Source organism: Chenopodium album, chromosome 2 (assembly GCF_948465745.1).
Source record: "Chenopodium album chromosome 2, dcCheAlbu1.1, whole genome shotgun sequence".
Classification (NCBI taxonomy): domain Eukaryota; kingdom Viridiplantae; phylum Streptophyta; class Magnoliopsida; order Caryophyllales; family Amaranthaceae; genus Chenopodium; species Chenopodium album.
This window is the reverse complement of record NC_137835.1, coordinates 71,206,673-71,220,851: the sequence shown is the minus strand read 5'-3', so window position 1 is coordinate 71,220,851 and position 14,179 is coordinate 71,206,673. Positions and strand designations below refer to the sequence as shown.

Sequence of the window (14,179 nt, the reverse complement as noted above, 5' to 3'; positions counted from 1 at the left end):
GCAGGAAAGCCATTAAAGGCACACAGCACGGAACTAGAGAAAGGAGGAGGAATAAGACAGCTAAGAAGGGGAAACCTCTTTAAAACCCAACTTCTCATCTCTATAAAGTTTTTAGATTAAACAACTATTTTCTCTTCTCAAGTAGTTACATACATGACTTCCTTTAATGATAAGGATTCAAGAAAACATTGGCAAATAAACTTAACTATTGATTACAAATATTAAGAAGATACACTAGAAAATACAACTTACAAGAGAGACAACAGGACAATAGAAAATACAACCACATTTATTAGAAGCAATGTCTGATACAGGTTATCAACTAAACAAAGCTACAAAACTGGAGACCACGAGGTAAAGATTCAGCGTCCTATATCTCTCGGAAAACCTTCTCAGCTGCTGCTATTGTTTGTTGAATATCTTCAGTAGTATGAGCCAAGCTAGTAAATCCAGCTTCAAACTGTGAAGGGGCAAAGTAGACTCCTTCCTCTAACATTCCCCTGTAGAAGCGGCCAAACTTTGCAGTGTCACTTTTCTTTGCATCCTCAAAGCTGTATACAGGCCCATCAGTGAAGAAAAACCCAAACATTCCCCTGATATATCCACCACACATTGCATGCCCAGCCTTCTTCCCAGCATCAAGGAGTCCTTGCGTAAGTTCACCAGTAATCTTGTCCAAGTATTCATAGCTTCCTGGTTGCATCAATCGTTTGAGTGTATGTATCCCAGCAGTCATTGCCAATGGGTTTCCACTGAGAGTACCAGCCTGATACATTGGTCCAGCAGGTGCAACCATCTCCATAATATCCCTTCTCCCTCCATAAGCACCAACAGGAAGGCCACCACCTATGACTTTCCCCAGTGTTGTAAGATCAGGCGTAATCTTGAAGTACTCTTGTGCACCACCATAAGATAAACGGAATCCAGTCATAACCTCATCAAAGATCAAGAGAGTTCCATTCTCTTTGGTGATTTCCCGGAGGGCTTCAAGGAAGCCAGGGTTTGGAGGAATAAAACCTGAGTTTCCAACAACAGGTTCTAGGATTATGGCAGCAATTTCCCCTTTGTTAGCCTCAAAGAGACTTTTCACAGTTTCAATGTCATTATATGGAGAAGTTAGGGTGTCTGAGGTGGAAGACTTTGGTACACCTGGAGAGTCTGGAAGCCCTAGAGTAGCAACACCACTTCCTGCTTTCACAAGAAATGGGTCTGCATGGCCATGGTAGCAACCCTCAAACTTGATAATCTTCTGTCTGCCAGTAAATGCACGGGCCAGACGGAGAACACCCATACATGCTTCCGTGCCTGAGTTCACAAATCGGACCATTTCAATGCTCGGAACAGCTGATATCACCAACTCAGCCAGAGTATTCTCAAGAAGACAAGGAGCACCAAAACTTGTTCCTTTCTTCATAGTTTCAGCCAGGGCTGCAAGTACCTGTTATTATTGGGAGATCAATTATAATTAGGTACAAGCATAACTATCTGGTTTTGTTAACCTATGCATTAACACTAGCTGATGTCGGGACCAAAAAATTGGTACCCAGTACGAAATAGCATTACAACTTATAATACAAATAACATCAAGTAAAACCAGATGCTCAGTTTTCAGAGGATGATATATCAGAAGTTGTATCCCGGAGAAAAAAATGAAACCTCATCGTCAGCATGACCAATAATAGCTGGTCCCCATGAGCCAACATAGTCAATATACTCATTGCCATCTATATCCCACATGTGAGAACCCTTGACAGAGTCTACCACTATAGGCTGTCCACCAACTGACTTGAAGGCACGGACAGGGGAATTTACACCTCCAGGCATCAACTCCTGCATTTCATATGAAACCATCTTTAAAATCGGAAGGAAAACTTTGTAATCAGGTGTTGTATGAATATTGAAAATTTGCCTAGCTAAATGGCGATAAAATTAACATACACGTAGTATATATTAAAAATAAATAACTAAATAAAACACTAACTAAACAGCCAGCCTCAACACCTCATTCAGCACGATATTCAATGATAAAAAAAAAATTAAAAAATCAGATCCAAGGTGAACTCCATAAAGTCTGCAGGAAGTAGAATCTACTTAATATTTCTAATAAACAAAAAGGGATTGAGGTTTGTTGGCTTAGGTAATCAACACAAAGATTTCTTTTCTCTAGCAAATAATTCCTTAAATCCTCCAAGAATCAATTTAAATGGTAACATATAGCAGTGCAGTACACCCAGGCTACGGACTCGATTAATTTCTGTTCCAATCAAAGGATATTTTAGTACACAGTTTCTTCTGTTCTAGTCAAAGTTTTTCAGGGACTATAATTGGGTACTTGAAAATTCTAAGATACATCAGTTAGCAAATCCCATCAGCTAATCATATCCCATTCAAAGGATACTTGAAAAGTTCAAGGGTGCTCCATTAGTGTTTATTGTTGAACAGATTTCTTCCAGCAATACTTACTCCAACAAGTGAGCCACCAAATACTTTATGCTACATCATAATTATTTTTTACAGCAGATAACAATGCTGTTATGGAAAAAGATACCACATTATAATAGATACCATCCTGTTCCAGCGGCTCATAATGTTAAGATGACAACATAAAAGGCAAAAGGTGCAAAGCGCCCTTGTCATATTTGCAACAAATGAGGCTGTAATGAGGATTTCATCCAAGAAATACTACAGTAATCAATCATTACAAAAACTTCCTTAATTCCATCTATCTAGATATCTCATCATCTAACATTTCCAACAAAATTGTTTCAAGAAGAAACGAATAAATAGGGCCCAACTGAAAACATTATAAAGAAATACAAGTATATAGCGCTTATCAGTTCAAAGCCTCAAATCCTAGCAATTGACAATCATGACTCTACAAATAAGAATACAAAGGTTCATACCCAAAGATGCATCACTAATTAACCAAGTACAGGGGGCAGGCTCTGCTCTTATTACCTTCTTTGCATATACATAAGACCGAAGAGTTTAATTTTATCATATATAGGTTCATGCTAGAGTCTTAATAGCACCACCAACCCAACAACCATTCCATTTTCTAGGGGATAAATTATGTCATAGTAACAGAAATGGAACAGAGAAGATTGGGAAGTATTATAAGATTCACTCAGCCAGGAATCACAGATGCAGATGGGATAGGGTAATCTGGGTGAAGACAGCGCAACCTAAACATCAGTTCATTGCTTGGCTAGTCATTCAGCATAGATTGAAGACTAGAGACATGTAGCATATTCAACTGCAACAGGATGAGAAGAAGTGTCTACTAGGTGTAGATTTTGATGAGCCACATAGTCATATATTTTTCAATGTAATTACAGCAGCAGGATATGGCAGCATATCAGAGCTTAGATTGGTTTTGGGCCACAAAGCATCCAGCTGGATACCATTGTTAAAGCTTGCAGCAGGATAAAAAATAGCATCCAGAGAAACTTGGTAAATACTTGCTGCATTCTGGCAGTCATGTATCAAATTTCGAGGGTCAGGAACATAGCATATTTGGAGAGTAAAATCATGAACATCCCCAACATTGTACAATCCATTAAATGTGACATAAAACATAGAATGTTAGCTCTTTGTATAGGTGTTTTGGGTTATACCCAATTTCATCATCGTTTTGCTTTGGAACTTTAATATATTCTATACATTACTATGAGTACATTTTAGGCCTTGTTTTGTGGGAAGTTGAAATTCCCATGAATTCTCACTTCCCCATTTTTGCTTTTTTGTGTCAACCAAACAACTACCCACCTTACCAATTCCCATGAATTCTCAATTCCCCCATTTTATAATGTCAACCAAAAAGGCCTTAGTTTTACAATGCCAAAAAGATGAGGTAGTTACCTGAACCAAAAAGTAACAAAGATCGCAAAACATTCCCAAATCTCAAATTACATAGCACGCAAATTCAACAATTAAACTGAAAATGAAGAACGAACCCAATTCTCAAAATCATGAACAATCAACAAAAAATTCACAATTAAAGAGAAATGATGAGAAATCAAAACCTTGGCTTTAGCAAAAGCTTCTTCAGATTTTTGAAGGGTGTAAGTCTTCTTCTTCTCATCAACAGAAACAGTCATTTTAACAACAAGAGGAGAATGGGAGCGAAAAGGGTGCTTAGATTTGGAAGAAGATGGTTTAATTGCGGAAAGCTTTGATGGCCATGTGATACCTACTCCTCCTGCAACACCTGCCATGGCTGCCTTTTAGCTTTCTCTCTCCTCAAAATTGCTTGCTTTCTCTCTCCTCTCGATTGCAGGAAGTCAAGATAAGAGAAAGGAGATGAGCCACTTTCTTCACCAAAAAGATACAAGATGAATACGACGAAGCTTCAATAAAGTTTGGTGATTATGTAAATTGGGCTTTTTTTTATTGAAATGTTGGGTTGATTTTTGTTTAGGCCGAAACGAAGTGAGTATATTTTTCACCTTATTTTTTGTGAATAGTTGTAATTATAATTTTCTTGTTTGAACGGGCCTTATAGATAGTGATAGGGGTGAGAACCAAAAAAAATCAAGATACAATCAGTACCGAAACTTTTGTATAAGTGGTTCCGGTTTCGCATAGTAAAATAGAGAACTTGTTGCAATTGGTTTCGATTCAGGATTTCAAATCGGAACATGTAGGGTACCTTTTAACTTACTCTGTAACTTAATCCTAAATCATGCATCAATCCAACACCAATTTTTAACAAATAAAAATAAATAAATATATGTATTCTCTCTGTTTTTAAATAATTGCTCCACTATTTATTTTTAGTCGTTTTAAAATATATGCTCAATTTCCTTATTTGGAAAGTTTTTATAATATCTAATTCATTTTTCTTAACTAGTAAACCAACATAAATTCTATTTTATTAATTTCATATTCTCTCTCCTTCAATTCTATCAACTACTTTTGCTTTTTACAATTTTTTAGTGTTTCACTTACCCACTACCTCCATATTTTATCACTTTATCCAATTTCTTTTTTTGAAGACCACCGCAGGAAACTTAATTTATTAAATCAAGGTCCGCCAAAGCTTGTAAGCTTTGAGGAAAAGAGTTCGTACAAATAAATTCATCGCTAGAATCCGTATCCCACCTAGCGGTTAGATGAGCAGCCGTGTTTCCCGCCCGTCTTACATGGACACAATCAAACGAAACAAAAGAACTACACATACGAGAAATATCCTCATAGAAGTGAAAATGGGTGCTGCACCCTCCTCCTTCATTCTAATAGCTTTCACTACGCTTAACGAGTCGCATTCCAACATCACCTTGGCATATCCCAACCTGCGAGCAATTTCAATTCCGTATCTTGCCGCTGCAGCCTCTGCAATTTCAGGGGTCCAATTGCATCTCGTCTTCTTTGCTGCCACAAGCAGAAGACTCCCATATTCGTCCCTGATCACCACCCCTAAGCTTACTCCCATATTTCGTGGCACAAAAGCATCGACATTCACCTTGATGTAATGGCGAAGAGGACGAACCCAGCTCGCTTTGGAGTAGCTCAATGGTGTAGACACTAGACACACAGCCCCCAACCTTAGCATTGTATGTGACATACTCCTCACACCATTTCACAAATCCTACAGCCACCGACACTGCATTCACCCCAGCAGTCCCATTAAAAATGGTATGATTTCTACAATGCCAAGCCGCCCAAACAAGACACAGAAATTTACGGAGTTGAGCTTTGTCAATTTTGCTCATAATCCAACTAAAAAGTTCCTGGAAAGAAGAAGACGGACCTTCATTTATCAAATCCATGAACTCACTATGCTGCCAAATGCACTCAGCGTGAGTACAAATGTACAATGAAACAAAGCGTGGATTATTGTCTCCCTTGCAGCCCCACAGATGGAACATGATCTTGATGGTCGAATATATCGAGCAAATAAGACATCCATTACACCGAGAGATCCTTTGTACACTCTCCAAATTAAATGACAAAGTTTTGGAGGCCCCTTTAAATCCCAAACATCTCTCCACAGCTCACGTTCTCGATCACCATTAATAGTTCCCAAGACTGCATTTTGCCTATCCTTCCAAGCCAATAAGCTGATTTGACAGAGAACAACCCATTTTATGTTGGCCACCAGTACCTTCTATCTCTCGACCACACATTCGGCAAAGGAGTATCCAAAATTACCCTGCAATCAGCTGCCTCAAAAGTGGCAGCAATGATCTCCGAATCCCAGCACATATTATTGTTAAATATTGGGAAAATAGTTCTCTCTATATTTCCATTCATAATAGTTGGTCACATTACAATATATATAGACAGTAGAAATACCTAACCCTAATATTCCTTATTATCTTAACTTCCTAAACTCTATCACAATATCTTACGTATATCTTTTCACAATAATATTTTATATGATATTATTCTCATAATATCATACCACAATATACATTCCTATCTCAATAATTATCGAAGTCGATTAGCTCGCAAACACGCATATCAATGTCACAGTACAATTGAACTGTAGGAGTAGCACTAGAGCAATTGCCAGGTAGCCATGAGTCTTCCCACACCTTAATTGAGGAACCATTACCCACCCTCCACCTCAAACCCTCAAGGAGCAACGCTTTAGCCCCCCAAATGCTTCTCCACGAATAACTTGGATCAAACCCTCTCATTGCTCCACAAAAATCAGAGTACTTAAAATACTTTCTCCAATTTCTTCGAGTATTAAATTTGCCAAACAACTCACTTTGGTTTGTTGTATTGCAAGTTATAATAGTTACTCCCTTTGTCCCTTTATTTTTGCCCCATTTGACTTTTCACTATCTCCAAGCCGTGTTTTAAGCCGAATATATCTCTATTTTCATTCACGTAAAAGTTATAAAAACTTGATATTAATAAAATATACAACGAGATGAACACATCAAGATCACACATGACTATATTAGTTCTTATTGATCAATGACAATTGATGGTCAAAGTTTTAAAAGTTTGACCCAAATAATAGCAATGGGGCAAAAAATTAGGGACGGAGGGAGTATAAATGAATGACCCCTTAATTTTTTTTTTCAAAATCATTTTTGCAAAAAAGTATGAAATATATTAAAAGACATTGTACCCTGAATCAAAACTAGAACTTGTAGGTCCAATTTTCATTTTGAGGAACCTGCTGTAAATATTTTAGTTCCGATTCAGAAAATTTTACTAGGGTATCGTGTTATGCTCACTCCTAGGTAGTGAGAGGATAGTATTGGGGTTTGCTTAACTAACACTTGTCACCCTCTATTTCTTAATCGAATAGATTACTAGCACTTGGTTATGAGTAGCATGTAGTATAAATCATCGCCTTTAAGTTTGTGAACAAGTCAGCACACTTTTAGGTTTATTTAAAATGATATAAAGTTAAGGAAATTTTGTGTAGAACTACCCTAAAGATAGGGTCATTTGTGAACAACTACCCATTTTTTTTTATTTGTTTAGAACTACCCGCAAGTTTGGAAAAATTTGGGTAGCACTACCCACTAACGTTTTTCGTCCAATAAAAACGTTATTTTGTGCCAATTTTTCACTTTTTTCAATTACAATGGTCAATTAATGCTAAAATAAGCAAAAACCTCAATTCAATTAAACCCCCAAACCTTAGAAATTAAAATCCCTAAATAATACTACACTCATGAACCCTAAAATGAATTATGATTAAAACCCTAATTAGGTTAATTAAAATAGATTAAAACCTTTATACAAATTGGGAGAGTTAATTGGGTGGCAAAAGTGAAAAAAATGAGCTCCGATAACGTCTTAATTGGATGGAATATGTTAATGGGTAGTGATACTCAAATGTTTTCAAACTTGTGGGTAGTTCTAAACAAATAAAAAAAATGGGTAGTTGTTCACAAATGACCCTATCTTCAGGGTAGTTCTACACAAAATTCCCTAAAGTTAACCCCGAAATAAAAATTATAAAAAAAAGTTGCCTGATAAAAAATTATTTATACTTTTTTTATAAAATTGCTCTTAAATAAAAAATCAAATTTCAATGAGGAAAAATATCTATGGTTTACCGCATTACCCCAACTAAGAGGTTTTTTTTTTTTGTTTTTTGTTTTTTGTTTGTTTTTTTTTTTTTTTTTTTTTTTTTTTTTTTTTTTTTTGAAGACAATAGACATTATAGCAATAAGTTACAAAATACACTCTCAAAATGGAACATGCGCAACAATCGTCCCTTCAACTGCCAATCCCACCGGAGGTCGCTGACCAGGTGGCTAGGTCCAATAAAAAACCAAAACGAAAGATTACACATGAAATTTTTAATAGAAATGACGAGAATGAAAACCCTGGGATGGAGGCTGCACCTTTAAACTCCAATATTCAAGGTGGGAGACTAGTGATGTTGAACAATCAGACCTTTGTCCCTATTTCGCATAGGGAAGGTCAGCCCCAAAAGGTCCTTCAGAGATCTCATTCGAGATACCCATCTAGAACCAATGGCAAAGGACATCGACCAGGTTTTTGATAATGATGAGGATGATGTTTCTGATGATGATGTCCCCCCGGAGGATGTGGTAGATAATGATAGGTGCCCTGACATACGGCTTACAAAGGAAGAGAAGAGAGCAATACGCCGACCTTGGAGAAACACTCTAATCATTCGAATGTTTGATGGAAGTCTGGGCTACATGGGATTAATGAAAAGGCTAAAGAGGAAATTGTTATTAAAAGGTGAAATGTCCCTCACAGGCATAGGATGTAAGTATTTTATTGCTAGATTTAATAATGAAGAAGACTATAATTATGTTCTGACTCAAGGACCTTGGTTGATTGATGATAAATATCTTACCATCCGTAAATGGACACCAAATTTTATCCATGAGGAAGCTTCGATCAAAGTGTTGACAGCTTGGGTTCGTATTTTGAACTTATCAGATTAGTGGAATACTTCGATAAGGATTTTCTTAAGAAAATAGGAGCGAAACTTGGAAAAGTAATTAGGATGGATAAATCTACTGCATATGCTGAAAGAGGGAAGTTTACAAGATTAAGTGTAGAGATTGATTTGTCAAAGCCCCTGTTGTCGAAGTTCTAGCTTAAAGGAAAAATTTGGAAGATCCAATATGAAGGGATCAAATTAATTTGCAATAAGTGTGGTATGTTAGGGCATGTTGAAGACTAGTGTGCCTCATCCCACTCGAGTCAAGATATGATTGTGGAGCAAGTTAATAACGAGATTGCAAACAGCATGGTGTGGGTGTTGAAGGAGTTATTGAGAAACATCCAATCCAAGACCTGAGGAAGATAGTTATTTTGGTTCGTGGATGTTGGTTAAAAAACCAGTCCGGAAACGGAATCCAAGGATAGACAAGCCACCACCGGAAAACACCAAAGATGGTGGAGGTACGCATACAAAAAATCAGAATAAAAGTGGGGCGCCAAATTAAAATTCAAAACAAAATATGCCAAAATCTTCGGGGTCAAGATTTGAGGCATTAAATGAGGAAGGTGTAGTGCAAGATAAGCAACAAGAAGATTTGGCCTTAGAAGATATGCATACTAAAGATATGGAAACATTATCTTCGCAAGGTTTAAGCAAAGATAATTTATTTGGTACAGTTGTTAATCTTGGAGATAATTCTCAAAATAAACAAAAAGATATTAATTTCCAATTGGGAAGCAACAAAGCTGGAAATTCGAATGCTCCAAAAAATAAAAAAGGCAACTTCTCTAATAAAAATATTTCCCAAAAAAATTTTAACCAAAAAATTACCCCTTTGGTCCCATTGAAAACAAATTACCCACAATCTTCTCGACAGCCAGCAAAATTCCAAATTTACATCCTGGAAAAGAAAATTTGACTTTCGATGAAGCCAACTCTACAGAAGCAACTGAACAGAAGACAACTCAAGAAGATAAAACAGTTGTCGAAATAGAGGATATAGAGGAAGTGGTGCCCTTAAGCAGCTATGGATTTGTTTAGCAGGGCGGTAATAACTCTATCGATCCCTCCGAAGAAAACACTTTTTGTGGGATAGTCGACCCCCTGACTCATGTGAAGGAGGTTCGAAAGGAGACGTGGATAGAAACAATTCCGGAGCCGCCAGTGTTAGTGGTGTACCTCTAAATTCCAGTAGAAATTAATCGAATAATTCGATTAATTAAAGAAGCTTATAATTTAAGTAATCCTTCATATTCTATTGATACAATGAATGCAAACCTAGCAAATTTGGCATCCAACACATTGCTTATATCTTGTATGATCTGGAATGTACAAGGGGTAGGAAGTAGGGAGTTTATGTCTGCTTTGAAGGAAATAATTAGAGTAAATAAGCCGAATGCGATAGCTCTCGTGGAAACACATATGGGAGGAGCTCAAGCGGAGAGAATTGCTAATATTATTGGATACAATGGTCATACTAGAGTCGATGCTCAGGGCTTTAGTAGTGGCATGTGGGTGTATTGGAGAAGGGAATTAGTCACTGTCGAACCAATACATAAACACAACCAATTTATTACTATGGAAATAAAAAGAGTGGATGGTGTTCCATGGTACTTTACAGCAGTATATGGCAACCCAGACCCCTCGAAAAGATAAGAACTATGGAGAGAGCTCAAAGACTATGCTGCAAATCACAATGTTCCCTGGATGTTAGCAGGGGATTTTAATGATACAAGGTTTCGATGGGAAAGAAGCTCTTGTTGTGCTGAAACCTCTAGAAGAGATGCTTCATTTAATGAATGGGTGGAAGATGTTGGCTTATTGGAAATTGAACTTAGTGGTGCATCACATACTTGGTCTAGAGGGAACTCGGTTGATACTTGGCAGAGTGCAAGACTCGACCGTGCCCGCTCTTTGCAATGGAGAATAGAATCTAAGGTTCCCTAATGCTTCGGTGAAGCACCTTCTCGCAATCCAATCGGATCACTGTCCGATAATTATTGCTCCAAACGGGTTTGCTCCTTTATCAAAAATTAATAGGCCCTTTAGGATTCAAGCGGCTTGGATGACTCACGAGAACTTTAGCTTGGGACTTTGTCGAGAGTAAGTGGGATAAAGAGGCTCCTCATATGCCTCACCTTAACCAACTTGCTGCTGATCTGCAAGAATGGAATAAAACGACTTTCCATAACATTTTTAAGAATAAACGCAATCTCCTAGCACATATTGCAGGTGTACAACGTGCTCTTGCGCTTCAAAAGGCGAGGGATTTAATAAAACTTGAGTCGAAATTAAGGGTGGAGCTTGATGAGGTACTTGCCCTAGAGGAATTGTTATGGTATCAAAAATCAAGAGTGGAGTGGAACAATGATGGAGATTGTAATACCACCTTCTTTCAACTTAGCACTATAGCTGCAAAACAAAATTTTGGCCATTAAAGATGAGCCTGATGGCCAGTGGCTAACTGACAAAGTCGAGGTTCAAAATAACATTGTCAACTATTTTACAACCTTGTTCGAAAGTGAAGATTAGCAGCCCCATGAGGATCTTCCTCATGATATTTTCCCAAAATTTACAACTCGTGACTGGAACAATCTGACGAGGCCTTTTCTTCAATGTGAATTAGATAGGGTGATAAAGGAAATGGGTGCTATAAAAGCACCGGATCCAGATGGTTTCCAAGTTTTATTCTACCAAAAGAATTGGGACCTAGTATCTCAGAATGTGTACAAGCTTGTCTTTGATGTGCTAAATGGGAAAGGAATGCCACAAAGCTTAAATGATAATGTCCTTATGCTAATTTCGAAAGTGGACAATCCAGAGGTAGCTTCTAATTTCGACCCATTAGCTTATGTAACGTAGCTTATAAAATCATTACAAAAGCTATAGTCAACCGTATCAAACCCATGATGCCTCATCTTACCTCAAGCAAACAAACATGTTTTGTTCTAGGCCGACAAATAATGGATAATATAGTTATTGTACAAAAGGTGATCCATACTATGAGCAATAAGCAAGGTGCAAAGGGTTTTATGGCTATAAAAATAGACTTTGAAAAGGCATACGATAGGTTGAGATGGGAATTTATTCAAGGTACTCTAATGGAGATTCGATTTCCTATCCTTCTTATTGATGTTATTATGGAGTGCATAACCACCTCGTCAATGCATGTGCTATGGAACGGAGAGCCTACTCAAGCTTTCTCCCATAAACGGGGAATTAGACAAGGTGATCCTTTATCACCCTATATTTTCGTACTTTGTATGGAATGATTAAACCAAATAATTGAAAAGTCAATTATCCTCAATCAATGGAAACCCATACGGGCTAGCAGAAATGGTCCCCAACTTTCGAACCTAGCTTTTGCAGATGATATCATCTTGTTTGCCGAGGCTAACATTGAACAAGCGGGGTATATCAAGCAATGTTTGGATCGTTTCTGTGCAACTTCAGGTCAGAGAGTAAGCTATCCGAAATCGAGGGTGTACTTTTCGGGTAATACTGATGCAACTCAGCGCCAACTCATCACAAATTTTATGGAAATTGAACAAACAGAAGACCTTGGTAGCTATCTGGGTATGCCAACATTAATAGGAAGAGTGACCAAAGACACTTTTGGCTATTTATGTGAAAATATAAATAGGCGTTTGGCAGGGTGGAAGTCGAAATATGTGTCTTTAGCTGGAAGGATGACTCTATCCAAATCAACAATGGCATCTTACGCAATACAAACCGCAAGGATACCAAGAACCATATGTGATGATATCGATAAGAGAACAAGGCGCTTTATTTGGGGTGGTGATGAAGAGAAAAGAAAAATCCACTTAATTTCTTGGGAAAACTTGCAAAAGTTGAGGGATATGGGAGGCTTGGGAATTCGAACTTCAAGGGAAACAAACTCAGCCTTTTTGACAAAGCTAGGGTGGAGAATTCTCACTGAACCTCACGCTCTTTGGGCTTGTGTACTAAGAAGCAAATATTGCAAAGGTAGATGTGACGTTGATATGTTCGAGCCAAAATTGAATATGTCAAATGTTTGGAAGGGCATTATAGAAAACGCTCACATCATTTCAAGAGGCGCTCGAGTTGTAATGAGTGATGGTAAAATAAACCACCCTTTTTTGGGACCATAGGTGGGTGTGTTCTCAGCCACTTAGAGAGCTGGCTATTGGTATCATCCCCTTGGATATTGAAGGGGCTACAATAGCCAAAATGTAGGACGAGCAGCTAGGATGGAAGTGGGCTGCTTTTGCTGACATCTTACCTCCAGACATATTGAAGGAGATCGAATCACATAGCATTATTGAAGTGATCTATTTTATTGGCAGAATGGCTCAAAAGGGAGGTTCTCCATAAAGTCTGCTTTGCAAATTATTTGTAATGATGATGAGACTCAAGAAGATGGGTCGTGGGAGCTAGTCTGGCGCCTTAGAGTGCAACAAAGAACAAGAGTATTCCTTTGGTTGGTCCTCCATGACAAGGTAATGACTAATGCAAATAGGTTTAAGCGAGCATTAACGGATGATCCTTCCTGTAAGCTATGTAATAACATGGAGGAAAATACACTCCATGTTCTGAGAGATTGTAAGGCAGCTAAGGAAGTATGGCGTCAAGTAGGAGGACCTGCAAATGCATCAAATTTCCGAATTGCCACACTGAAGCAATGAATAATTCAAAACGTAAAGGTACAACACCATAACAATTTATCTCCTGAAGTTTGGCCTACATACTTTGTTATTGTGATTTGGTGGATTTGGAGATGGAGATGCGTCGTAGCATTTGATAAATCAAATTAAATTCCAGTTGATGTTAAGCAATTCTTGCTAGAGCGCTTTGAATAAGTGTGGAGGGTTATGGGGGATAACAATACTGATAACTCCCAAGTTGTACTAAAAGGGAAGAATTCATTAAGTGGGTTGCTTTGCCACCTAGATGGCTTGCGTTGAACTCAGATGGGGCAGCCAAGGGTGCACCTGGTCCAGCTGGAGGAGGAGGCATCATCAGGGATACCTTAGGGAAAATTGTTTATGCATACTCCCTCAAGCTTGGCAATTGTAATGCCTTTAAATCAGAGGTGTTGGCTGCGGAGTATGGTCTTGAATTAGCTCGAAATTTAGGTGTTAAGAAGCTATAGATGCAACTAGACAATAAAGCGGTAGTCCACATCCTTAATAATGATAATTACAATGAAGAGTGTATTCATGATATTGTCCATTGTAAAAATCTGATCAAGAAGCAAGATTGGGAAGTTGTAGTGAATCACATATATCGTGAAGCAAA

General features: G+C 37.9%; 2 protein-coding genes across 2 annotated transcripts; one reads left to right on the top strand and one right to left on the bottom strand.

Moving 5' to 3' along the window:
* Positions 1 to 269: 269 nt before the first annotated feature.
* On the bottom strand, positions 270 to 4,323 carry LOC145600309 (glutamate-1-semialdehyde 2,1-aminomutase, chloroplastic-like). The gene is made up of 3 exons (XM_081656227.1): positions 4,026 to 4,323; positions 1,657 to 1,830; positions 270 to 1,438 (listed from the first exon to the last, which is right to left on the bottom strand). Exons 1-3 carry the CDS (start codon positions 4,215 to 4,217, stop codon positions 371 to 373), a joined length of 1,434 nt encoding a protein of 477 aa, XP_081512353.1. The 5' UTR covers positions 4,218 to 4,323; the 3' UTR covers positions 270 to 370.
* Positions 4,324 to 10,165: 5,842 nt separating this feature from the next.
* LOC145575192 (uncharacterized) lies at positions 10,166 to 10,846 on the top strand. Its single transcript, XM_081633095.1, has 2 exons — positions 10,166 to 10,529; positions 10,617 to 10,846. The coding sequence occupies exons 1-2, from the start codon at positions 10,166 to 10,168 to the stop codon at positions 10,844 to 10,846; spliced, it is 594 nt and encodes a 197-aa protein (XP_081489221.1).
* The last annotated feature ends 3,333 nt before the right edge of the window (positions 10,847 to 14,179 follow it).

What these genes read in the sequence shown, in the direction of transcription:
- LOC145575192 (XM_081633095.1), top strand. Translation starts at nt 10,166, where the DNA reads ATGAATGCAAACCTAGCAAATTTGGCATCCAACACATTGCTTATATCT. An exon ending in GTACTTTACAGCAGTATATG is followed by an intron (nt 10,530 to 10,616) that starts GCAACCCAGACC and finishes GGATGTTAGCAG; the next exon opens with GGGATTTTAATGATACAAGG.
- LOC145600309 (XM_081656227.1), bottom strand. Translation starts at nt 4,217, where the DNA reads ATGGCAGGTGTTGCAGGAGGAGTAGGTATCACATGGCCATCAAAGCTT. An exon ending in AAGCTTTTGCTAAAGCCAAG is followed by an intron (nt 1,831 to 4,025) that starts GTTTTGATTTCT and finishes TATGAAATGCAG; the next exon opens with GAGTTGATGCCTGGAGGTGT. An exon ending in TTGGTCATGCTGACGATGAG is followed by an intron (nt 1,439 to 1,656) that starts GTTTCATTTTTT and finishes CAATAATAACAG; the next exon opens with GTACTTGCAGCCCTGGCTGA.